At 43.5% G+C, this 27,840-nt stretch overlaps 1 protein-coding gene across 1 annotated transcript in view; it reads left to right on the top strand.

Moving 5' to 3' along the window:
• The first annotated feature begins 1,982 nt into the window (after nucleotides 1-1,982).
• SCIN (scinderin) overlaps nucleotides 1,983-27,840 on the top strand; it is a 93,897-nt gene continuing 68,039 nt past the window's right edge. The window contains exons 1-3 of the mRNA XM_065397694.1: nucleotides 1,983-2,181; nucleotides 14,994-15,148; nucleotides 17,708-17,869. Of these exons, the coding sequence (XP_065253766.1) occupies nucleotides 1,983-2,181; nucleotides 14,994-15,148; nucleotides 17,708-17,869 (516 nt within the window). The remainder of the gene's footprint in view (nucleotides 2,182-14,993; nucleotides 15,149-17,707; nucleotides 17,870-27,840) is intronic.

Raw genomic sequence — 27,840 nt, 5'->3', positions numbered from 1 at the left:
CCTACGCCTAGTTGTGATCCATGCTCCTACCACTAGGTCTGAACAGCAGAGGCAGAGCCTGACAACAAGGCTTGCCAGTTTCCTCTTCACTCAGCATGTCACTCCCTGCCTGACTACCACAGTTAGCCCAGCAGGGACAATGGCTTAAGACATGCCTGGACCGTCTCAACACCAACCTATCTCAGGAATTGCAACACAAACAGGAACAGGCTTTGGATTCCGCCCTGTCATCATCTACCCTGCGTTCCTTCACACCAAAAGGACGTGTATTCGCTAAAGGTTACAAAGCTAGACCAAGGTGGATTCCTTCAACAATCATTGAGGTCACTGGACCCATCTCATATAAGGAAAAGTTTGGTGTTGCCATGTTGATCAGCTGAGAATGTCACCACCAAGCAACATTGCTCCAGAGGAGACTTCAGATGTGCCTACTCTAGAGCCAACTATTGATTCATCATCGATACTGCCTCTAGTCTCTGACACCCCAAGCTTGCCGAAGCTGATCTTTGGAGGGGACAGTGCTTCTGTCTCAGCTGGGATTCATGTTGAATCAGTCACCAAAGACACCTGCCATGCTGAGCGTCACCGCAGCACAGGTGAGAGAACCCATGATGGCTGAGTGATTATGTTGCCTACAGAGCAGGGGGAGGGGGTCTTATGTATGTATATGGAGTGCTGTAGTTTTTTGTGTGGGTGACTATGCTCACCAAGGATGCTGCTATTAGTACTCCTGTGAGTTGTCTGGAGGGGGGAAAAAAAAAAGATTCACTTCAGTTAGTCCCTGCAGTGTTTCCTCCATGCTAGCGGGCAGTTGTCTATGGTTTTCCTGTTCGCTTCCCTCACCCCCCCAAAAAAAGAGTTCATCACCACTGACTATATTGTGATTACGTGTGTTCCTCATCACACAAATACAACACTCTTAAACCTCGGAAGGAAGAAAAGGTACGGTATAGGAACTATCCTGGACAGGAAGTAGTCTATTTTTTTTTCTTGGGTTTCTTTGCCCCAGAACAAGCAAAGTAAAATTATGGGGAAAGATAGATGTGAGCTGCCTTCCAGGGATGCATGTACACATCCTGAGGAAATACAGCCCTACAACAAGAGAAAGCTATACGAACTCTATGCACTCAGATAAGAGTTGCTCACAAAACCAATCCTGATGTGATATAATTATATAGGCAAACAGAGCAGCATGACACCTATGATTCATGAGTCAGTTGTATTTTGCTTTCCTGGCTTCTTTTTTTATTTATTTTCTTTGGATTTAGAATAAAGAAGTGCCTATACACAGCTCTGAGCGCCATGCCAATTACCTGCCTTACATTTTGGCTTTGTAACTTAGTGGGTTACTGGGCCTTCATGGTCCTTTCTTTGCCCCTAACGAGGCACTCCTGAGAAAAACCAAGTCTTTACGGCTCCCTGTAACAGGAGCAAAAGGCCTGAAAGATTCATCTCCGGGTTCTTGAATAATGTGACACCCCCATTTTTTTTTCATGGGATAGAGTCATTATTTGACAGAGATGCCAGCTACAAAATGACCCGCTGTTGACCTGAAGGTGTGCTCAGTATCACACTAGGGCTTTATAGGCTTTGATTAGGCTGCAAGCGAGGGCAGGGTCAGCGTCAGCCCCTGGAGACTGGCCGAAGACTCGCTCCTCAAAGACTCTCCTGTTCTCCAGCACAAACAGCTTTTGACCAGCACTAACCGCAGGCGCGGGCAAGTGGCCCCGGGCTCTGGAGGCGCCGCACGGGAACTCCCCCGGCCGGCTGCCAAGCGGCTCCCAGCCCCAGCGGGGAGGCAGCAAGCGGAGCCCCAGGCCCCGCCCCTTGAGCACATCTGGGCCAATCGGGTTCGCTTTATAAAGCTGCCTGGCCCGGCCGCTGCAGCTCAGAGTCAGGAGCGGAGCTAGACTTGGACTTTCTCTGAGTTACTTGGGTCCAGCGCGGCGTCCCTTCCGCTTCTCTCTCGCCCCTGCCGGACCATGCCCCCCGAGCTGTACCACAAGGAGTTTGCCAACGCTGGCCAGAAGAGTGGCCTGCAGATCTGGAGGATCGAGCAGCTGGACCTGGTGCCGGTGCCTGAGAACTTGCACGGCAATTTCTACGTGGGGGATGCGTACCTGGTGCTCCACACCCTGAAGAAGAGCAACGCCACCTTCTACAAGCTGCACTACTGGCTAGGTAAGGAGGTGGGGGAGATCGGGCACAGGGAGAGGGCTCGTCCCTGTTCCTTTCCTGGTACGCGGACCGCCTTTGGTCAGTCTCGCCCAGGATCTGAGAGCTGCAGGGCATTTAAATGTCCCGGGAGCGCTCAGTTGTGAAGACTCCCAGGAGACGCCAAGGAACATGCTTGCAAAAAGTAGACGGGGAGAAGTGGCATTTGTACTTCTCTTAGATGCTAAAGGGGGGGCGTGCTGCCAAAAACTAGCCGGATCCAGCAGGAAACCGGTACCAAATGAGGGGCTTTGCAGTTCTTGTACCGGGATGTCTTGGAGTGCAGCTTTTGTGTTGGTGAAGCAGTAGAAGTAGCACTTGCTGGCTATTTCGATAATACACTTTCTAGGTTTGTAGCCAAAACTTAGGAGGCTCGACATGCCAGATGATCTCAGGTGGTTGTGTTTGTAGCAAAACAAAGTCTAAATTGTTAAGGTGGAACTGGAGAAGCTAAACAGCTTCTCTACTTAAGCAGTGGAACTGGGACCAAAAACAAGCAGGATCCAGCTAGTGCCAACTCCGGCTTGTGGTGGGGCTCTTGTGCCTGCATACGTTGGGATCCAGATTGCTTTAGTGAAAGAGGAGCTTACTATTCACGGAGTATAATTTGGGATGTGGCCGGGAGAGAAGAAGAGGGGTGATGAGGTCAAAAGTTGGTTGGATCTAGCTATATCCAGGAGTGAAATCTCGGACCCATTGAAGTCAATGGGAGTTTTGCCTTCAACTTCAGTGTGGACAGGTTTTCTTCCCGGATGCAGGGTCTGGGGTTTTGCAGTGCTGCTGCACTGGGATGTGTGGAGGTCTAGAATTATTTGTAGTAGAGGCACTAGACTTGGTTTCTATTTGAATGGTACAATTTGGAGAAGCTTGGGTGCAAAGTCAACAGGATGTGACTAGATCTATCTTTAACCCAGACTCTTCCCACTCTCCATTTTAGCATATCTGCAATCCAAGCACAATTTCTTCCTGTAGCAAGTGGAACTGCTGGGATTCATGTCTGTCAACTCTCTTCCAGTAAAGTGTTTAGAATGAGGATGCTGGGATGAAGACATGTTTTTTTGTGTTCAGGGTATTGAGACTTTCCCATCTTGGCCACCAAAAGGTCATCTAGCTTTCCCAGTTACTTGTGCAGCTGAATGAAAAGTTTTGCAGTGTTTCCCACAAGTTTTCTCTGAATTCACACAGACACACAGCTAAATGCAGACAATTAAAATCAGTTTTAATACCAAGAATTAATAACAATTTTGTGTTTTGAAGCTTCGTTTCCCATGGATTCTAAATGCAATGATTGCATATGAGACCAAAAAATACCGATTTATTAACTGGTATTTTGGATCTGTTGGATCTGTGTGACTCCTTGGGAGGAAATTCCAGAGGAGACCATACTGGGCTCACCCTGGGTAACTCTTATCCAATCAGAAATGAGAAGTGTTGTCTGCTTGGGGTACTGAACAACAGGTGTCAGTGCCAGAAGTGTTATAAGAAGAGCTGAATGAATAATTGATTTTTCAGTTAAAAAAAATGCTTTGTTCTGAACCAAACCTGCATTGTTTATTTGTTTTTGTTTTATCTCCCAAAATGAAAAACTGAACAAATGTTATTTGAGACAAACAAAATGTTTCAACATTGCCAATTTAAAAAAAAATCAGTTTTTTGTGTGTGCTGTAACTGTTTTCTGAATTTGACCCAAATTCACAAATAGTTTTAGTGTCCCCCAAAATGCATTTTTTGGCAAACCTACTATTTTCCAAAAAATTTTACCCTGCTCTAGTTAGATGGGAGTGCGTTTTGGCAGATCTATTCACTTGGCTTCAGGCACTAGAGGTTGTTAGCAGAGTGTGGTAATTAGCACCTTTACCAGTTAACTCTGTATTTTGTATTATCCGTACTTTATCATTGATAGGGTGGCCAAAGTGTAGTAACAGGTTTCAGAGTAGCAGCCGTGTTAGTCTGTATCCGCAAAAATAACAGGAGTACTTGTGGCACCTTAGAGACTAACAAATTTATTAGAGCATAAGCTTTCGTGGGCTACAACCCACTTCTTCGGATGCATCCGAAGAAGTGGGTTGTAGCCCACGAAAGCTTATGCTCTAATAAATTTGTTAGTCTCTAAGGTGCCACAAGTACTCCTGTTATTTTTGCAAAGTGTAGTAGGCACTTTACAGTTAAAGATGGAGAAAAAGTTCTTTCTGCCTTAGGGCTTACAATCTAAATAAGAATTGACATTCTAAAAACTAACCATTTGTGTTCTGTTTGTCAAACTTCCAACAAATGTGGGAAACAAATACTGTCTGCATTGTGATGATGCTGTGACAAGAGTGTGGAGAAATTTTTATTTTCTATTAAAATGGAAAACAAATGAACACTTAACACAAATACATGTTACAGTTCTTGTAAAAGCTTGCCCCTAACAAGTGTGCTGACACTCTTATGCTCTAGATGACTTCAAATGGTGTAGGTCTACTTTATTTATGCAAATGAACATTGGACAGCAGTGTGTAGTTAGGTTTTAAGCTTCCACCCCCACCCCCCCTCCCCCCCCCCCAGTTAGCTATTTTGAGTTTCTTGACAACAGGAAATGTTCTCTTGAGGTATAACTAAACAAAGTCTGTTTTAGTAGCAACAGAAGACCTTGAGGGAGATCTTCAGTGCTTAAATTCCTTGACTTTCAATGGCAGTTTAGCACTTAATGCCATTTTTGCCTTTGAGAATCCCCCCATATTATAAGCAAATTAATGGGATATTGCAAGTAGAAAAGGCTACTAGTGTACAAAAGGATGGGTGTGTATGGCAGAAGCAGACAGAAATAACTCTATGTGAGTTACTTGAGCTGCATCTTTCAAGCTGTGTTGGTGTGGATGGTGTTCTTCAGTAAAATATCTCTGGTTAGATTCACATTCCCTTTTTAAAAATATGCTACCCATGTAGTAAATATGCACATTATGCTTGCTTATTAGAGCTAATAGAATGTATCTGTCAGTATAATAAAGCAACAAAAATAACCTGGTTAACCTGACACTAACTTATCTTAAAATTGTGGGCTTATACACTTAATGAGCAAATGGCTCCCTTGATCAGTTTTTTGAGTAAAAGCCAACCTTTAATATCTAAGGTGTAATATTCTTGGTTTTCAGGTGTCTGAGGAGTTTCCATTAGTGTGCTTTAGTTGGTGGTTGGTAGAAATGTTTCTAGAGGTGGTTATGAATAAGGTCTCTGCACTTGTAAAATTATCTTTGTGGTCCTGTAAGTAAATTGTCATCTGGCAAAGCCAAAGAAATAATATGCTAGAGCTGAAATGGCCTGTGATGCACTGAACTTGCTTTCCTTTATTGGGCAAAGCCTTCAACAAAAACATTTGTGTAGGTATGTCTTTCAGAACAGTGAGCAAGTGCAGCTCCCCTTTACACCAATGGAAGGGATACTGCTAAAACCCCAAAATGTATTTGAAAATGGTAGGCAGTTTGGGCCCTATGTCACCTCTCAGTAAAGTCAGCATCAAAACTCTCTTTGACTTCGAGGAGAGCAGAACTGGACCCTCTGCCTTCAGTGCTTAAGGAACAGTGAATTACGGTAAATTGAAACAATCTTCCATTAACAATGGAAAGAGGGGTTTGCTCCTCTCAGACTACTCAATTGTGTGGCAAGGGACTTCCTCTGTCTCGCTGAACTTAGCACTTCGCCTCTGGCAGTGGCAGGGCCCATTCTGGTCAGTGTTTTGTCTCCCCCCTCTATATTTACTGATCAGTATTTTCAAGATAGGCCTGGGGCAGGCCCAAGGAGTGCTCCTCCTCCAAACAAAAGAAACCAATTTACAATCACAAAACAAAGGGGGAGGATACCTTTCCCTGCCTCCTCACTGGGGGAGTGTTGCCCTGTTGGCCACAGGGTGTCAGTCCTTCCCTAAACAGGCACTCCATTTTGGGTTGTTGACCCTGTAGGGAGGAGAGCAGCTTCTCACCCTACAATAGCCTATCTTCCTGCAGCCACTAGCCTGGCAGCAGCTTGTCTCTCCTCCTTCTCTCACCAGAGGAAGGGTTTTTAAAGGTCTGGGGCAACCCTTAATTGGCCCAGGTGTCCCTAATTGACCTGCTGTAGCCCTTTCTGAGATTATAGGAAAAAGAGCCTTTATCATTCTAGGGCTAACATACCCACCCTTTTCCTGGAACACAATAAGGACCACTCTCTTGCAGCTACCCAGCCTGACTTTGTCACAACTTGGGTGTGGAGGACAGTCCAGAATAAATGATATTATTTATCATTTATTCAATGATAAATATTTATCTGGTCCTCTTATAATTAAGGATTTAAAAAAAAAAACCCAAATGAACAAAAAACAAAACAACTCCTCCCAAAAACACAAAACCAGAAATAATAATAAAATGGAAATAAATTCCCGAACAGTAATAATTGTTTCTCTTTAGGGATTGGACATTTTCATCCTCCCAGCCATATATGTTGTTCAGTGTGTTAGTCTCATTTATGGTGCATCTGATTCCTGGCACGCTTGTGTTACTTGCATCTGGTCAATGAATGTCACTGGCACTAATAGAAGGTAAAGAATTGCTAAATCTTGCAGCCAATTCTGGACTTAGCCCTGTGATCACTGTACTCTCAAAACTCCCATTGATACCAACATTTTCAATGCACCAGGAATGCAGCACCAGGTTCTCTTAAACTTATGGTGGGATTTTCAAAAGTGCCTAAGTATCAGTGAGACTTGTGCTGCTAAGTCACCTAGGCACTTTTGTGAACTCCACTCTTATGTCTACACGAGCACTTTTGTCCGTAAAACTTTTGTTGGTTGGGGTGTGAAAAAAAACATGCCCCTACCGACATAAATTTCACTGACAAAAGTGCCGGTGTGGACAGCGCTACGTCAGTGGGAGACACTCTCCCACAGCCATAGCTACCGCCACTCATTAGGGGTGGTTTAATTATGCCCGCAGGAGAGCTCTCTCCTGTCGGCATAGAGTGCCTACACGGGGTACAGCCGTGTCACTGTAAGGTCTCTAGTATAGTCAGCCTAAGTCACAAATTCCCAGATCCTCAAATATCAGAGGGGTAGCCGTGTTAGTTCGGATCTGTAAAAAGCGACAAAGAGTCCTGTGGCACCGTATAGACTAACAGACGTATTGGAGCATAAGCTTTTGTGGGTGAATACCCACTTTGTCAGACGCATGCGAAAAGCTTATGCTCCAGTACGTCTGTTAGTCTATACGGTGCCACAGGACTCTTTGTCGCTTTTTACAGATCCTCAAAGTTATTTAGGTGCCTAACTCCCATTACAATCAAAAGAACTTCTTTCTTTCTTTCTTTCTTTCTTTCTTTCTTTCTTTCTTTTTGCCCCCCTTAAGTCTCACCTTTGTTTCAGGGTCTGTCTTGAATCACATAATGGTGATGCAGATAGACCCGATGTTTATTGACTCTCTTTGGCAAGTTCTTAAACTTTCCCTTACCATAAATCTCTGAAATGGTTAAATGTTTCTTTCCCTAAATATGTAAATAAAGCTCTAAAATTCAATGAGCTTGCTTTTTTTATTGCACTTTTGCAACTTGGCTGCCCATGAAAATTCAAATGCCAGATATCTTGTTTTTCCAAAATATTTTGTCTAAGTTTTATCTTCTGCCACAGTTTTCAAAGCTCAGATGCCAAATCCTTTTATCATTTCACTTACTGAAAGTTAAGTTCTTTATTACCTTAATATGCTGGAGTAGCAGGGTTTGATATTTATTTCTTAATCTGGTGCACTTCAGGATTTATTCTAAGCATAATCTTATATGTGATTAAATTTCAGTGTGTTAAAATTGAGATCCATCTGTGCAGCCACTTAGCTTTATTAAGAGCTAGACTGGTTTAATGAAGAAACATTGACAGACATTCTGTTTCACTAAAGTTATTGTTTGAATACAGCTATTGTTTCTGGTAATTTTTCACAATAGCAATATCATCTTTCAACAAAATATCTAATTTATAGTGATTTCGGGACTAACAAAATAGCAAAAGGCAAACAAATATGTGCAACCAGTGGAGCGTTGTGGGTTTAAACTAACTGTACTGCCACAATTAGTAGATCTGAGATACAGCCAAACTATTTGTCCTTCACAGATAAATGATGGTCTTCTTTTTTTAATGTTGATTAATATAGGGGAATACTAGGGCCTGTTGATAGGATTACATCTGTGATGATGTCCTGGCCAAATATAGTGGAATGCACACCTGTGTTTAAAGCCCTGAATGAGAAAATTGAATGACCTGAAACTAGTAGCAACTGAAGGATGGTGTTGTGGGGCATATACTGGACTGGGATCCAGGAGATTTTAGTTCAGTTCCTGGCTCTGTCACGGACTTCTTGTATGACATTGATCAAGTCACGCAGGCTACGTTTACACTGCCTGTGGCAGCGAGCATCCCAGATTGGGTTGACAGACTCCAGCTCATGCTACTTCACAGAAAATACCTGTGTAGATAGTTCTTTTATGTTGCGACTCACGCTGGAGCAGGAGCTCTGGAGCCCACTCGCCTCCCAAGGCTTCAGAGCCCGAGCTCCAGTCCAAGCTACAACATCTACTGTTATTTATAGCCCGAGCCCAAAACTGCTGACCCCGGCTGAGAGGCCAGCTGCTGCAGGCTGTGTAGACATACCTCCAGGTCCTAAGCCATCAAAGAATAGTTAATGGGACTACTTACATGCTTAAAGTTAAGCACATACTTAAGTGGTTTACAGGATCATAGCTTTAATCTCTGCAGTTTTGTTCCCTATCTGTAAAATGGGAGTAATATTTCCTTTTGTCCATCTTGTCTGTCTAGATTAAAAGTGCTTTGGGGCAGGGACTGTCACTTTATTATCTTTGTACGGTTCACAAAGGGTCTGGATCTTAGCTGAGGCCTCTAGGTTCTACTTTAAAAACAAACAAACACAAAAACCTTGGCTTATTTGTATTAGTGTTTTTTTTTTTTTTTAAAGCATGGTGTTTATTTCATAACTTTTCCATCCATCAAGCTATTAGAAAGATTGTGCTTTGTTCTCTCTTTTCACCAGTGTCGGATGTACTCTTACAAAAGAGTAGGCTTTCAGAAATAAGGAACTAAATAATAACTTTGTGGCATTTACAGTATACAGGCTCTACTCAGCAAACACACTAAATGTCTCTGGCCATAGAGGTCCCTTAGGATTTCATATCTTGGAATCCACATGACTGATCCTAATTCCGGCATCAGATAGGTTTTGGTTTGACTGCAATGTTCTGAAAGGATTGTCTCTCCACCATTCAAATATTCTGTCTAAACAAAAGTGTAATCCAATTTAGAGACATGTGGGGTATTGCTGTCACAATACAATTCTAGGAGAGGAAAATTCCAGCATTATGTAATTGACCTAACCCTACCCTATGCCTCTTGTGCCTTAGAAAAACGTAAGCCTTGTGCACTCTAAAAACATGACTGTGGTCATACCATGTTAACATGGTTTATTCTTGGTTCCCTATGAGTCTTAACAGACCACCACAAACTTCTAGTTTGCTTTTGGCATTTGGTTTTTTTTTTTCTCACTTTTCCTAGCTGTCTTTGCTCTGCAGTTGTGAAGGCTTCAAGCCAATGCAGCAGTAAAAGATCAATTCGAGTCTGTTAACCCAAGAGCCTGTGAAGCAATGGAAAAGTGGAGCAAAGATGCTTACCAGTGTATAAAGAATATTTTTGGTTCTGGATTGGATGTCACTGTTGCCTAACTGAGTGCTCCTTTCAGCAAGTGTAACACTGACACACCCTGGTGGTTGTTGGGCAGGATTGAACTGAGGACCTCTGGAGTGCATGAGCCTCTACCACATGAGCTAAAGGCCAACTGGCTATTAGCTAAGGCTGTAGAGCAAACTCATTAATCTCTCTCTAAGTGGTCTTAGTGCCACTAGATGGGACAGAACACCACACCCAGGAGGTGTGTGGGTTACACAAGCACCAGTTGGCTTGTGGTCATGGTTACAGCTTGTGCTTGCTACCATGGGCAGCATAGGCAGAGTCTGTTTTAGGGATTAGCCATCAAACCATGCCCCATTAGGACATAGTTAAAGCCCTTGCATGCTAGCCAGACATCTCTCTTAGATCACCCTTCTATCTCATGGAAAATCTCTACCGGTTGCTGAGATCATGAGACTTGCCGTTTGTATGTGGTTTCTGTGGTAGGCCTCCCCCCCCCCCCCCCCCCCCCCGTTGCCTACCAGCAATGCTAATGAGAGGATTTCATGACTTTATAGTTTTAATATTCTGGGTTCTTAGTTATCTGGAATACTAGTCATCTGTTACCAGGATGGCACTCTCCTTGAGACCATCTTTACCAAGATTGCCATGGCCTCTGGTTTTTCAAGGTTTAGTTCTAGAGGCCATTTTGTTTTCCCAGAGTTGAATTATCTACACAAAAATGGATGAGCCAGAATCAGCCCTGAGGTAAATCCTCTGGGCCTGATTGCCTTCTTGCTCGCACTTGCTTTAATGGAGCCATTCCTGGCATACATATGTGTATGAGTGTGGAATCAGGCCCACCAGCTTCAATTGAGTTTGAGCTGTGTACGCCAGGCTGAATTTACCTGATATCTTAAACAATATTACATTTATTATAACAATTTTATTGCAAGACTTGGTATAGAAATAGACTCTAATCTATAACAATATTCCAGGGCCTATTTCCTTGGACCCTGGACCTATGGTATAATTACATGCTATAAACTTAAAGTATGTGCCGTACGGAAATGAATGTCCATAAATTAATTTTTAAAAGCAATTTTTAACAGTTGCTCAGTGATTTATATGAAAGTGTTTTACCACCAGTCTGCGTGTGCCTATTCTGCTTATGGAGTTAACAGTCCTGGCCTTGGCTTTTGTGCTGGGGTACCCAGTTTACAACTTTCCACTTGCTGGTCTAGTACCTGGAAATTAATGGAGCTCTGCTTATTGGGATCAAATTGTCAGGATTCCACTGGTCTGTTCCGCTCTCAAAAAGCGGGGAAACCCCATTGACGGATTCTCTCTTTCCTCTGGGCTGGCATGGTTCCTTCAAACTGTCTGCTTGCTGGCTTTGTCTGATCTAAAGCTGCTTCTATAAAGTCAGGCAGCTATATGATTCCACCCTCCAGAGGATTCTGCATAAGTTGTTATTACTCCTCCCTTTGATTCCCTGAGAACCAGGGTTTTCTCCATTTCAAAAGCAGCTCCAGCAGTTCTTCTCTCCCACTTGAGTCGTACAAGCATTCTCTAAATCTGCAAAGCAAGGCAGGATGCATATTGATGTGAGGGGCTAGTTAAGTGGCCATCCTTATGGAATGTAGTCCCCTTTCTCTGCTTCTCCTTGCCCTCTCCCATGCAGGTGGGGAGGACAGTTGGTGGGGAGGACAGTTGTCTGGTACATGCAGGTGGGGAGGACAGTTGTCTGGCCTCCTGTGATATGACACTTGGCTGGATCTTCATCTCTTCCTCCATCTTTTTCTCTCCATGCAACCCCTGAAAGGTCTCTTGGCATAGACTGTCTGGAGCCTGATGCTGGAAGTAAAGTCTTAGTTTTGTCACTTCTCACCCACCTAGGGTTGCCAACTTTCTGACTGCAGAAAACCAAACACCCCTTGCCCTGCCCTGCCCCTTCTCCGAGGCCCTGCGCTCACTCATTCCATCCCCCCTCTCTCTGTCGCTCACTCTCCCCCACCCTCACTCACTCATTTTCACCAGGCTGGGGCAGAGGGTTAGCGTGAGGGAGGAGGTGAGGGCTCCGGCTGGGGATGCGAGCTCTGGAGTGGGGCTGGGGATGCAGATTTGGGATGCGGGAGGGGACTCCAGGCTGGAGCAGAGAGTTGGGGTGTGGGAGGGGTACGGGCTCTGGGGTGGGGCCAGAAATGAGGGGGCTCAGGGTGTGGGAGGGGGCTCCGGGCTGGGGCATAGGGTTGGGGTGTGAGCTCTGGCTGGGGATACGGACTCTGGGGTGGGGCCGGGTGTGACGGGTTCGGTCACAGAGACCCCCTTGGGACTGCCATCTGATGTGCTGAGACTACCTCCGAGTCCGTTTTCCCTGCCAGCTTGGGACTTCAGTACCCTGCCTTGTTGAGGCAGACACGCTAGACTGTTGCAAACACAGACCCAGGTCTGAACCACATCCCCCAAAAGCTGCAGACGTAACTGAAAACAGCTTAAGAAGTGCTCTTGTCTCTAGCACCCAGATACCCAGTTCCCAATGGGGTCCAAACCCCAGATAAATCTGTATTATTCTGTATAAAGCTTGTACAGGGTAAACTCATAAATTGTCCGCCCTCTATAACACTGATAGAGAGAGATGCACAGCTGTTTGCTCCCCCACGAATTAATTACTTACCCTGGGTTAATTAATAAGCAAAAAGTGATTTTATTAAGTATAACAAGTAGGATTTAAGTGATTCCAAGTAATAACAGACAGAACAAAGTAAATTACCAAGCAAAATAAAACAAAAACACGTAAGTCTAAGCCTAATACAGTAAGAAACTGATTATAGATGAAATCTCGCCCTCAGATGTTCTAATAAGCTTCTTTCACAGACTAGACTCCTTTCTAGTCTGGGCCCAATCCTTTCCCCTGGTACAGTCCTTGTTCCAGCTCAGGTGGTAGCTAGGGGATTTCTCATGACTGCAGCCCTCTTTGTTCTATTCCACCCCCCTATATAGCTTTGGCACAAGGTGGGAATTTTTTCTCTCTGGGTCCCCACCCCTCCTTCTAAATGGAAAAGCACCAGGTTTAAGATGGATTTCAGTACCAGGTGACATGGTCACATATCCTGTGAGACCCCAAGCCTTCATTCTTCTCGGCCTGACTCACAGGAAGGCTTGCAAGTAAACAGAGCTATTTACAACGAATTGTCCTAGTTGATGGGAGCCATCAAGATTCCAAACCACCATTAATGGCCCACACTTTGCAAAATTATAATAGGACCTCAGAGTTGCATTTCATATTTCTAGTTTCAGATACAAGAATGATACATTTATACAAATAGGATGACCACACTCAGTAGATTATAAGATTTGTAATGATACCTTACAAGAGACCTTTTGCATGAAGCATATTCCAGTTACATTATATTCATAATCATTAGCATATTTTCATAAAATCATAGAATCATAGAATATCAGGGTTGTAAGGGACCTCAGGAGGTCATCTAGTCCAACCCCCTGCTCAAAGCAGAACCAATTCCCAACTAAATTATCCCAGCCAGGTCTTTGTCAAGCCTGACCTTAAAAACCTCTAAGGAAGGAGATTCCACCACCTCCCTAGGTAACGCATTCCAGTGCTTCACCACCCTCCTAGTGAAAAAGTTTTTCCTAATATCCAACTTAAACCTCCCCCACTGCAACTTGAGACCATTACTCCTTGTTCTGTCATCTGGTACCACTGAGAACCGTCTAGATCCATCCTCTTTGGAACCCCCTTTCAGGTAGTTGAAAGCAACTATCAAATCGTATGAAATGCAACGTAACACCGGGGATGAGGGGTTTGGGGTGCAGTAGGGGGCTCAGGGCTGGGGTTGGGGTGCTGGAGGGGGTGTGGGCTCTGGGAGGGCGTTTGGGTGCGGGAGGGGGCTCAGGGCTGGGGCAGGGGGTTTCCAGCCAATGGGAGCTGAGGAGCCAGCGCTCGGGGCAGTGCCTGGGCCACAGGCAGGGGCAGCATGTGGAGGCCTCCTGGCTGCCCTGCGCATAGGAGACAGCGGGACATGCCAGCCACTTCTGGGAGCCATGCAGAGCCGGCCGCTATGGCCAACTGGACATTTAGTGGCCTGGTCAGCAGTGCTGACCAGAGCTGCCAGGGTCTCTTTTCAGCCAGGTGTTCAGTCAGCTAGCAGCAAGGCAACAGCCGAGTTCAGTGGGTCTCTGCTATTGATGACTCAGCTGAAAGCACACAACTTTTTCCATTTAATAAAACAACAAACATGCCCCTTATGTGATTGCTTCAGAATTTCTGAACACTGCTTCACCTCAGTGCCAGAAACCAGGCACAAGCACTGCCGATGATGGAATAAAAGCCCTCTCTGATGAGACCGGTTACTACTGGTGCCTTTCCAGAGAATTAAACTTAAACACCTATCTTACTAAACATGTGCAACCTGGGTTTCTTGGACTGTAGAGAGAGTCTAATCAGGCTAGAAAGGGGTTTTTACAAAGCATGCAATAGTAGACTAAGATGAGCCTTGACCATAAATGTGGTCACACATTCCTGGTAAGACTTGTTGTGCGCTATTCTCTGAAAAGATAACACACCAAACTCAGTGTAAATGGAACCAGTGCGTTTAGCAAACTTGGTATCCTCCTCCCACCTCAAATATTGCCCCAGGTAACTATTTTCTGCTCCCTGGCCCTCCCAAGGGTTTTCCATGTTCACGCTCAAAACAAGTCACTTTGGAAAGCCAGAAGTAGCTTTCAGAGCCATTTTTCAGGCTTGAATTTGTCTCATTAAACTAGAATGTTACTCAAGAAGATTGAGAGAGGTACTGTTTAGACACTTTTACTTCCTGTTTCTGTAGAAAGCCAGTACTGCAAGTGGCTACGAAATAGTCCTGAAGGGTGTCTGTGTTTTTGCTGAAAGGGTCCAAAGGAGGACAGGGTGGGTGCATTTTCTCAGAATATAGACAGGCCATTATTCTGCTGAATGTAGCCTCAGAATATCATCACACATCTGATTATTGGGTCAGGAAAAACTATTTGCAAAACAAAAATCTAGGCTACCCATCTTATTACGCTAGGATGACTTGCTCAGTAAGGGTAATACTGTATCTTGTTTCAGGGAAAGAATGCAGCCAGGACGAAAGCACAGCTGCAGCAATCTTCACTGTTCAGCTGGATGACTATCTAGGTGGGAAACCTGTGCAGAGTAGAGAAATTCAAGGACACGAGTCTACTGACTTTGTTGGATATTTCAAAGGAGGGATTAAGTACAAGGTAAGCAGTCAGCTATGAAAATGTTTCTCCAAAACCAAACACCACTCCCCTCCTTCCCCCCACCCCAAAAGGTCAACACATATCTTTGTTGGATTCTGGGATACGTTCTGCTTTCTACTTAGCTTTAATACAAAGTAACCATATTAACACAATTAATGACTATTAGAACTTTTGAAAAAATCACAAACACAATTTCTTGACAACTTTTACTGGTATTAAAAAGAAAACAAAAGAACCATCTTTGCCTGTGGTAATTATATAGGATTACATTCTACCAAGGTTACTCATATAGACTAGTACCTTTCTCTGCAAGTAGCATTTATTTCAGTGGAAATATTCTCAGCGTAAGGTATTGCTTGACATAAGAGTGGCAGAATCTGCGCAATAAAAAGTAGGCATGAAACAATGTTTCATGGAGTACATGAAAATATTTGAAGGTCTCTGTCTAAGGGTGTCCCAGCTCATAAAAAGGGTGCCTCCGTCCACTACTTCACATGCCTGCTTGTGATAGGGGAACCAATGGTTCTGTTCAAATAAGCTCTCAACTTCTTAAGATTGCAAAACTGGGCTGTTAAACCGCATGCGAGCCTGCAGTCTTGCGATTCTTGGTACTTTCTGCTTCTGGGTAAGCTGTCAATACCAGAGGAATGACCCCTGCCTCACTGGTTTCGGCTTTTGGCCTCGTACAGAACCCAGTGTTTGGAGGTGTATAAAAAAGAAAAATGTGGAAGATACCCAGAACCTCCTTTGGCTTTTGCTTCAAAAGTTTGGTTTCCATCTTGTATGGAGGGGTTTGCCCACTCCTCTTACATTGGAGTTTTGTATGTGTAGTAGAGCTGGCTGAAAAACAGCAAGCATTTTTCATGAAACTTTCATTGAAATTTCAAAAAGTTGAAAATTCCAACCAGCACCAGTGTCAACCTCATTTCCAGATGTAGTGCTTCCAACAGCAATAACTTCTTATCTGTGGTGTTGCCTGCAGTAGGTTGTCATAACAGCTGCTACAGAAATTCTCCTGGGCAGCAGTAGCTAATTAGTCATTTGGAGGGATGGAAACATCTCTGGGCATTAAGAATATTGTTTTGTTAATTCAACTGCTGCTTGCTGAGAAATAAATAGTCTGTGTCTTTAGGCACAACCCTGAGCAAGGGGTGTTGTGTGAACTACACAGCTCCAGGAGTAGCCTCACAACTTGTAACTCAGTCATAATTCTTATTTTGCTTCTTCCTTGAACTGGAGATTAGTAATTTGCTACTGTTCTGACCTATCCAGTCAGATACTACCCCCAGTCTGGGCTGGCTCAGGTACAGTGGCTATTGAGCAGAGGAGCCGGAACCCAAGTTGCACTCATTCCCCACTTCTCCTTGACCATTTGCTTGAGGAAGGGAGTAGATGGGGCCCCTTGTTAGGGGTCTCAAGTGCTTATTCCCCTGTGCAGGCACATAGGCCAAGTCAGTCTAGCCCCAAGGGAATACATTTAAACTCATGAAAGCTCAAACCAGTGTTTTAGATTTTCCCTGTGTGGGCAGCACACTGGGTCAGATTGCTTCCTAAGTGGTAATCATCCACTTCAGGGACAAGGAGATTACTCACAGAATTACCTTGGAATTGTCTCTCCTTCCCACACAGAACAGCATCTTGAAACCAGGACATCTCTTGAGAACCGGAGGAGGGTAGGGTCGTTTGTAGAGCAGTGTCAGTAATGGCTTTTTTGGTGTGCAGGCAATTCTGTAAAATCAGCGGTGGGAAATCATTTCGGTCAAACTGAAAATGAATTTTTTCAAATAAAATATGGTTGGTTGGTTTGTATTGTGTCGAACAAAATGTTTTGTTTTGACAAAATCAGAATGTTATGATTTTGACCATTTTTTAACATTTGATTTTTAAAAAAAATGAAATTAAAGGAAATTTTGAACCAAACTCATTTTTGAATAAAAAAATTCAAATGTTTTGTTTCAACTTTTAAAAGAATTATTTTAATTTCTTTTGAAACAATTGAGCAAAACCAACATGAACTCTCAGTTCATTTTAGTGTTTCCAAATCTGCATTTTTTTCACCTGCTACGGGGGAGTTTTGCCCATCTCTAGTCATCTGTGCAGAGGCCTTATGCCTCCATACTTCCTCCTAGCCCCTATGGGCTCCCCTCTTGGGTTCTGCCCAGACAGTCTGGGTCAGCATTACCTTATGCTGGGTTTCCTCACATGGTTGTGGGGAATAGTGACGGAGAGAGCAGCCAGTGCCATTCTCTGCTTCCCGCATTCAGAGGGTCCCCATAGAAACAGGGAAGGGATGTAATGATACTGATACCCATCCCTTCTGTGGTAGTTCCACACACTGGTGTATCTGAATTACAACTGCATCCCCTCTGTTCACAGAAGTGCAGGGGTTGATCTGACCCATTGTCTCTTTTTTTTCTGGGCTGCAGTCAGTGTTGGTAATCCCAAGCAGCATGCCACATATCTCTCATTTCGTACGTGTCCGATGTCTGGTTTCTCAGTGCTGCTGTAGAAAGCAAACCAAACTTAATCTAAGTTTCCATATTTGTTTTTTATATTTAGGCAGGTGGTGTTGCATCCGGATTTAAACACGTAGTCACTAACGACTTGAGTGCACAGAGGCTTCTGCATATTAAGGGCCGGAGGGTAGTGAGAGCTACAGAAGTTCCTCTCAGCTGGGCCAGTTTCAACAAAGGAGACTGTTTCATTGTTGATCTCGGAACTGTAAGTTTTTATAGAACTAAGGCTTTGAAAAATAACAGCAACATTCCTCCTAAGGTCTGAATGATAGAATGAACTGTATAACTGATCTTGTCACGGTCCCATGAACTGAATGAAAGACCCAAGCTGATATAGTATCACATTAGGATTTGAAGGTCCTATGATAAATGACTCACAAAGGCTAACTTTAGAAAGTTAGTTTTATTTTCTTTACCGATATCAGAGTCTTGTATAAGCAGATTCTGATTTAGGACCCAGTCTTCCTAGTCACTGAAGGCTCTGGGAGTATAGACCTTGATGTCAGTATGAGCAGGATTTTACTTAAGACTTTATTGAGTTGTCTATAATGACACCCGGGTCCCTTTCTGACTTTCCTGTCTTGCCAGGGTTATACATTTAAAATGGCATTTTCCAAACTGTATGGTGGATTTTGTCTCCTGTGTTCTGCTCTCCCTGTGTGCACGATGCCTATTGATATCAGGGGCAAAATATTGGAGTTGAAATTCATTTGTGGAATGATGACACAGTTTTTGCCTTAAATGCAGTTCTTAATCTTCATTATCCCTTTTCATTTATTCTCTACAAACAATGCACTCGAAACATAACCGTGAAATGAATTGTCATAACAAGCTTACAATATATATTAAACAATGATAGGCTTGCTGTAGAACTGTTTAGGTAATCTGAGACCAATTATAATTCAGAAGACACTTGTAAACAATGTTCATTTAGGGTTGAGAATATTTAAACCTTTAAACATGATCCTTTGAAGAGACAGGAGAAGGGGATTATGAGAAACAGTCCTCTACCTTAAGGCTTTCAAGTGAAAATAAACAGACTGATTTACAGCAGATGTCTTCCTCTTTATATTACATAACTGCATATCCATACAGAAGTCTGCCTGTGTTTCCAGATCTTATCTGCACTAGTACAATGTTGCCTTCGTGGAATTAATGTCTGAATTGTAGTTTAATGTTTTTATATTAAAACAAATTCCTGGGATGTAATGCATACTAGTTAAACATTACATCAATTGTCATCAGTTTAAACTTATTCACAAAACTGACACTGACATAGTTAAGGTATGAGAACACATGAAAGAAAATAACTGGACTTTTCTCTTTGCAGCAGATCTTGAGTCTAAACTCACATTAGAAACCTGACTGATTCTTTACTCTGAAAGAGAATCCTATACCTCTGCCGGGTATGCAACTTGGGTTAGGTAATATAGACCTGACCCTTTTGGGGAGGCTAGCATAGGCCCTGATCTGGGGGGTTTGTTCGGTTTATGCTTGGTATGGTTTCCTCCGTTTCTTACTCAGGGAAGATATTGGAGCATGTTGCCCTCTTTATTGGTTGTCTTGTATTTGAAAGTGTCCAGGGGCCTTTGGCTGTGATGTCTTTACAGCTTTGCACTCCTGCCAAGGTGGTGCCCTCCAACCATGGAATAAATAACCAATTGTTAAATGCCCACACTATTATCTGGAAATGGCATTTTGGGATTGGACAAAAGACACCTGGAAGAGCCAAATCCCCCCTCCAAAAATAATCCATTGACAGATTAGAATTCTGGAGCCAATAAACACGAATGGAAAATGCTGTATCTATAGCTGTGCCATCTCAGGGCCTGATCTACCTATGAGGTACTTGCCCCTTGCAACTCCTATTGACTTCAGGCCTCCAGATTCTTCAGGTGCATTATGGGGCTAGAAAAATTTTATTTCTAGCAGCCCCCCACATGGTTACACCTCTTCAGTTTTCTGTTTGTATTTACAAACTGCATGTGTGTAGCATAAGCAAAAAGGGACCTGAATCTCATTTCTGTGTCTGTCACCTTTTTTTTAAATGTGAAAAAATAGACATGGTTGGTAAAAATTCATGAGCCCCATAAGTGGGGTTCTACTCTCCAATATAATCGTGATAGCCAGAAGGTAGACGATGAGGGATACTGTGACTGTGAGTGTACGGCATCTTTCACATTCAACTCTAGGGAAAGCAAAGCTTACCAAAATAAAGTCAGTTGGAGCAAGGGACAGTATTATAGTGAAACATAGGCTAAGGAGACGTGAAGTCCCAGCGAATATCTCTGCAATGGAAAATGCGTGGTGGTGGTGGTGGTGCTAGACATGCAGAAGACTCCTGCACACTTTCAGGTAACTAGCAGTCAGAACAGTTCTGGATTAAGGTATAAGCTATCTAAGCTACAACTTAGGGTCTCACAATATGAGGGGCCTCTAAAAAATAAAAAACCGACTCCATTTCAAATTTTATCAACCGATTTTGATAAATAAAGGAGACCTGGGAAAAAGAAGATTCTAAATATAGACATTTTCATTCAAATATGACAAAAATAAGCACATCTGGCTACACAAATACCCTTACCCTACCCTTATCCTTCACTAATTGTTCATTATTGACAGGCGAAAGGCCAAGGCTGAGGGAAAAAACAATAATTGCACTTGTAAAATTAGTATTTCTATGAGTAAGTCTGCTATCAGTCTCCTAAGGCAGCATTTCGTTGGCCAGCTGCTACTGGTAAAATTCTGACCATGTCTTCATAACTTATTTAAATAAATAAATCTCACTGCCAATAAAATCAGGGAAAATGTGAGGTTGGAGACGGCAATGTTGTGAAGCAATCCTACCAAGCTCACACTCGTATGTTAGTGTGTTCGTTCTTCTTTTGATCTGTACATACGTACAACTGTGTATTTTAGTGTGCACGCCGCTGTCTGCTTCATGCGCTATCCATGCTTCACATCATTGAGTTTGCAGGTGATGATCTTATGGACATGGGTCCAGTGGATCTTGAGGAGGATAAATTTTGTGTTGGCTTCCCTCCGTCAGTTTCGGGAACCTTCACAGTAATCAGAGAGTGCTGATGAAAGGATAAATAGATGGTTTTGAGAGAAGTGAAGGAAAATATACATATATATCAAAATATTCTGAGTCCTTAATTTGAAATAACTTGCTCACCATGTGCATATATAATTTATAGGCTATTAAAGCCTATAATATTCATTATATTTGCTTGCATATAGGCTAGTTTTTCTCACTTTCTCAATGCCTGTCTAGAGATTAACAGTCTTTTTTCTGGTAAATTCTTTCTTTTTTCCACATCTAGCTTGTTGTCACTCTGTGTCCGACGTGTTTACTCAAGATTAATTAGTGGTCCTGGGGGAGACAGATGATAGAGAAGTGAATGTGAAGAGAGATGTTTGCCTAGAAAAAAGACTGGGATTTTCTGCTTGGCAGGTTTGGAGTGTGCAAGATAATATTTTATTATAGGTAGTATGCTATGTAAAAATTCTTATATAGACTTATAAATCACATATATACATAATACATTGTATTTTTATAGTATGGCAAAAGAAAAATCCCAACAATTCATTGTTTCATAGCAAAAATTAAATCGGCATAAAAATGTGTAAATATATTCTATATAATATATATGGTCTGGATAAACTTTATATTTCCCTAACAAAATTAATCAAACATTTTTTCATTTATTCATATGAAAAGAAGGATAATTTTCCTTATTCATAATGTAAAAAAAATTATATATTCATTCTTGTTTTCCTGTGAGAACATAGCACTAACTTTCACAGAAATATGTTGGTGAAATAACACCGCTTTTTGGTATGTGTATAATCTATTTATAATATAATAAAATTATTTTTTTTACTGGTTTCAATAAAAATTTTCTGCTACTAATTTTAGTACCAATGCTAGGTAATTCAGCATAACCTTCTATAAAAACACAACAAATCTATTTATTGGAAAAATACAACCTGCATACAATTTTCTGATGGTTTGCTTATTACTTGGGTGTAATTCGTATCAATATAACTAATAGTTGAGCTTTAAGCATGTGGGTTATGTGCATCATATATCCTTTATTGCCTCTTATATCCTCTATTGCCATCTTATGTCCTCTTATATCCTCATTGCATATTCAGATAAGGAATTCCACATTTAGATACCTCGTCAGAGAAGAAAAAATTCTTGAGAACTCTTCTGGTACATTGTATTTTTACTGTATTTTTTTTTTATTTTTGTATTTTTTTTATATTGTTTACTTCTACTTAGGTGGAGTACAAGCATCGATTTGGGGATCGATTGTCGCGTCCCGACAAGACGCGATAATTCGATCCCCGAGAGATCGATTTCTACCTGCCAATTCAGGCGGGTAGTGTAGACGTAGCCTTACATACGCAATTAGTTCGAAGAATTTGTCTAAAATTTATTTCTGTCATGTCATCGTTACAGAGAGGGCTGCTGAAAATGAAGATTATTCTATTTTTCAACTTTGCCTGTGTATATATGCAAATATAAAGCTTTCGTGTTTATATATTCAATGTCCTTTCTGTGAAAATAATAAACTCATTAATTGTAGTTAGCCTGAGGTAAAATCCTAAGTGAAGACAAGGCAGTTTGTAGCTTTCACACAAGTTACTATGGGAGTGTCTGGGGTGTACCTTGACCTGCTAACCAATATGAAAATTGCAAAGTACTTTGTCTTCACTGGAATTTTACCTCACATTAGTTAACTGGAACTAGCCAACATGTGGTAAGAACACAGCTGTTTTCCTAGGGAAGAGAAGTGAGATGAGGTGGGGGTGGAAGGAGTGGAACACATTGCAAAATTAATGGGAAGTAATGTAAATATTTTACACTTTCTTACTTTCAGGTTTTTGAAAGTCACCCTGCTTTATACCATGCAGCAAACAGGTTACTGAGTGTCATTTTATTTGATAATCAAATATCTGATAGTGTTAATGCCTCCTTGGTCCAGTTTGTGATCTTCCATTACATATCTTATTGTGGTTATTCTTGCCTGCGTACCAGTATAATCTAATCCAACACTGCAATTTCCTTCAAGCTCGTTTTTAAAAAGACCACACACAGACTGAAACTGTGTTTATATATATATGTTGTTTTCACTTTTGCCCAAACTAAGGGCAACATATTCTACCCTCAGTAATCTTCATGTAATTGAGAGTAATGTCTACACTGCAGTTGAAAACCCATAGCTGGCCTGTGCCAGCTGACTTGGTCTAAGAGGCTCATGCTAAGGGGCTGTTTAATTGCAATATAGATGTTTGGGCTTGGGCTGGAGTCTGGGCTCCAGGACCCTACGAGGTGGAAGGGTCCCAGAGCTCGGGCAGCAGCTGGAGCCCAAAAGTTTACACTGCAGTTAAGCAGTCCCTTAGCCCGAGTCCCACAGGCCCTCCGTGGGTGTTTAATTGCAGTATAGACATACCTTGATTGCCCAACTTCAGCTCCCCCATCCCCTTCCCCCCCCCCCAATCCAACACCTAGCTTAATCTTATGTGATTTGATTTATTACCTGGGCTTTGAAATCAATGGGGATTTTATTGGTGTAGCAGAAAACAAAATTTAAACCAAATTCTCTGTACGCAAGTAAGTGAATAAACAGCAGTTTTGTGTGTGTATGTATCTACAGAGAGGCAAAGTTGGGATCAGATCCAAACTTCCCCAAAGTCTGGGGCTGTCTGTATCTGGGGCTTTGGTTTGGGCCTGTTTCTACTACTGCATCCGACTTCAAAGAGGAAGGGCCAGACATTAATGTTCTCTTTTCTATTTAAGTGATCAGAACATGCGACTTCTGAGTTGCCTAGCATATGGTTACTGAACAATCTATAGTTTAAGGAACAAGACATGTGGAAATAGTATACATGGAAAGGCAGCTAGTGAAAACTGTTCATTCAATGTATTCAGTTCCTCCTTATCAACTTCTCACAGTAGTTAATTCTGCTCATTTCATGAACATAGGTTTTTACTCCAGATACTCTACAGCTTGTGTTATTTAAACTCTAATCTCAAAGCCTTTAAAAGGCGAGGTTTAAAGAAGCCATGAAATATAGTGTCCAATGTAGGTTTTTTCTATGCAGTATAGTGCATCTGTTTTTGCTGTAAGTTATGCAGCTGCTGAAACTACTGAAATGGGGAGTGTAATGTGCTCAGTGGTCTGTCATTTGTAGGGGAGAAAAAGTCTCTATCGCTGACTAGCATGTGATCAGCACAGTATCAAGAGTAAGACATAGGCTCAATGTATACTAGGAACTTGGTGAAACAGATTATGGAACAAAAGCTTTGTACTCCAGTCCATGGATGCCCTTGCTGTGAAATTATTTTAGTTATTAGAATTTTTATGGCACTTGTTTTTGGCTTTCTTAACTTTTCTCTTTTTAGCCCTGGCTAGGGTTTTATAGTACATGGACAGTGCACATATTTTCATTTGCCTTCAATCAGGACAGGGTGCCAACTGAATACAAAGTGCACTGTATGTGGAGAAGGGGGGGGTGGGGTGGGGGAATTCATACCAAACCTCCTCTGAATGGAGCAAGTGTTTTTGCCTGTACTGTTATTAATAACTCCACACCCAGTTCAGAGCCAGAAATGGATGCACTGGGATGTGCCTTCATAATTTCCCTCCAGTAATTGCTTGCACCATTCATTTTAAGATCTCAGAGTTCTTTGCAAACTGTAAGTAATCAAGCCTCAGAACACTTTTGTTTAGCAGGAAAGTATTGCTATATCGTTCTTTCAAATGAGAACTCATGTCACTCAGCATGCCACTAGTCAGGGCCGGCTCCAGGGTTTTTGCCACCCCAAGCGGCGCAAAAAAAAAAAAAAAAAGTCGCGATCTGCAGCGGCAATTCGGCGGGAGGTCCTTCGCTCCGAGCGGGAGTGAGGGACCGTCCGCCGAATTGCCGCCGAATAGCTGGACGTGCCACCCCTCTCCGGAGTGGCCGCCCCAAGCACCTGCTTGGCAAGCTGGTGCTTGGAACCGGCCCTGCCACTAGCAGTCAGAAGAAGAGCCCAGGACTACTGATTCCTAGTTGCACACTGTACCCAGTACACCAAACTCTATTGTCCCTTCTAAACTAATATGTTGAAAAGGGAGAATTCTTCTTTGAGTTGATGCAGCTGTGTATTTCATGTAGGTGTGTACACACACCCAGCTCACTGAGGCTAGATAACTTTGCCTAGCATCCATACAGGGACGGTGGTTATGCCATGTGGCTCTAGCCTCTCCTTTGGCTATATAAGAGCAGCGCTGCCCCAACCCCCTCCTCAGTTCCTTCTCACTGCCCACGGCTAGAGTCGGCGCTTGGTGTGGTGTTTTCACCTCATGTTTTCAGTCTCAGTTTTCTGAGAGATTTTTCCCCCTCTAGAGAATAGTTGATTAGTAGAACCTTAGGTTTAGTTTAGTGTTAGTATAGTGTTGGAGTAGTTGGCTGCCTTGCGTGATGTCCTCACCAGGGTTCAAGCATTGTCCATCGTGTGCGGGAGCCATTCCCAATAGTGATCCCCACAAGAGGTGCTTGTTGTGTCTCAGTGATTGACACATTAAGGAACAGTGCTCCATCTGTAAGTCATTCAAAAAGAGGATACAAGTGTTGAGAGACTTATGGCTGAAGCAGTACCTTCCGAAGCAGGCCCTGAGGTCAGCTTTGGCACTGAGGCCCTCGTGATTGGTGATCGCCTGTGGAACTGGCAAGTGATGCTGCACCACGTTCAGATCCTGCAATTTCCCCCAAGAGGAGGAGGATTCATTCTCCCTCTGATGTGGTGAGGAAGAAGTCCTGTAAGACTAATCAGGACCACTCTCCGGTTCGGGTAGACTCTTCCTCCTCTTCTACGGGGAGTACTGACAGCACCAGACTCCTTCCTACATGCGGATGGAACAGGGCCATCTAACCACTTACCAGTACCCCGCTGAGATCAGCGAGAGCCCATATCATCGACTCCAGTTCCGGCCTTGGGGGGTCTGTTGAGTCCAATACTGAAGACATCGGGACCAGCACCGACTGTTTCCACATCAGTGGGGCTTCAGTCCTGCTTTGCCTCTCAGTCCCTGAGTCTCCAGTAGTTCAGGAGTTTTCCAGTATTTTCTGGTGTTTCCAGGAGTTTCTAGCACTTCATCCTCCATTGTGTCCTTGGCACCTTCTGGTCTGTATTGTGACAGCATACAAAATAGCTCAGATTGCATCTGCCCAAAGGGCATAAACTCTTTCCACGAGGGCCCTGGCATTTTGAAAACCACTGATTTAGACACAGCAGGTCGTGATCCAGTACTGGAATTGAAGGCACTGAGTCGTGGCGGCTCCAGTCAGCAGTGCTGACTGGACCATTAAAAGTCCCATCGGTGGTGCTGCCTGGCTAAGGCAAGTTAGTTCCTACCTGTTCCGACGCTGCGCTGTGCCCCGGAAGCGGCCAGCAGCAGGTCTGGCTCCTAGGTTGGGGAGGGAGGGGGGCATGGGGCTCAGCGCGCTGCCCCTGCCCCAAGCACCGGCTCCACACTCCCATTGGCCAGGAACCGGCCAATGGGTGCCTGTGGGCGAGAGCCACGCTGAGCCACTTACGTGCCTCCACCTAGGAGCTGGACCTGCTGCTGGGCGCAGCGCAGTCCACGGTGCCAGGACAGGCAGGTAGCCTGCCTTAGCACCCCAGCTGCGCTGCTGACTGGGAGCCACCCGAGGTAAGCCTGTGCCCCAATCCCCTGCCCCAGCCCTGAGCCCCCCCCAAACCCAGAGCCCCCTCCTGCATGCCAAACCCCTCATCCCTGGCTCCACCCCAGAGCCTGCACCCAGAGCCCTGACCCCCCCCCCCCGCATCCCGACCCTCTGCCCCAGCCCTTAACACTCCCCAAACCCCTCATCCCTGGCCCCACCCCAGAGCCTACACCCCCAGCCCAGAGCCCTGATCCCCTCCCGCATCCCAACCCCTGCCCCAACCCAGAGCCCCCTCCCACACCTGTATTCTGCAACCCATCCTCTATCCCTTCTGCACTGAGGTCCTTACTTTTGATGTTTGGTGCAAAGGAACTGAGGGAGGATGGGGGGGGCAGTGCTGCCTTTATATACCCAGAGGAGGGGGTAGGGCCATAGGGCATGAGCCCTGCCACTGTGGGTACTGCTAGGCAAAGTTCTCTGGCTTCGGGACACTGGGGGCACACACACCTACATGGAATACATGTGCACATCCAGAGACTACCTGTACCTGCCGATAGTGGGGGGCAGAGTGAGGGCAGCAGCAGGGGCACGTGACCATGCATGCTCCCTCCCCCCACATGCATCACATCTCAAAGAACAACAGGTACAATACAAGTAAATAACTGTTTTAGCCTGAGGAGCTAGATGCTTCCTTCACACAAAAGCAGCAGGACAGAGAGAGCACTAGAAATGTGGACCTGTTACTATGCCAGTTTGTACACTGCAGCTCCAAGGGGGAAAGGTCTGCTGGCAAGTATCTGCGGCCAGACACCCATCGGTCAGTACATAAAGTGCAGTCAACAGCGCACGGTTATGGAGAAAAGAGTGAAACTGTAACCCAATTTCACCTTAAACTTGAAAACCAGAAGGCAAATAACAAAAAATTCAACAATTTTTTTTTTTTTTTCAAATTGTGATTTTAAAGTCAGTCATGATTTTTTAGAGGCCTGACTCAGACTTTTGAACTCTTACACTTGACAATAGTCTAATCCTGCCCTCGCTGGTAGGATTGTGGCAGGAGATGTAACATGGGACAGCATCCAGGCATCTCCTGCCTGCATCAGCCAGGGCAGGATTTGAATCTCTCATTATTTTAGCATATGACCTCCATGCATGCATTGGTGACCAGTTACGCACACAAGTAGTCCCATAGACTTGAATTCAGTGAAATTGCTCATGTGAATAGCTGCTCACCAATGTGAGGAAGGAGATAATTTGTCCTACAGTGACATTAAAAATATATAATAGAGATGGATATAAAGCACTATTCATACCAGTAACAAAACACAGCTCTGTAACACACATAGTCATTTTGATTCCTCTCAAGCTGACTGTTAATATAATTTCAGAAATGGACTTCTAAAAAATAAACAGGGTATAGCATAGGAATTACACATGAATTAACATGCTGTTTTGAGAAGAGTGAACATTTGAAGGCTATTTTCACTCTTA

The sequence above is a fragment of the Emys orbicularis genome, chromosome 2 (assembly GCF_028017835.1).
Source record: "Emys orbicularis isolate rEmyOrb1 chromosome 2, rEmyOrb1.hap1, whole genome shotgun sequence".
Lineage (NCBI taxonomy): Eukaryota > Metazoa > Chordata > Testudines > Emydidae > Emys > Emys orbicularis.
This window is presented reverse-complemented; position numbering and strand designations above follow the sequence as displayed.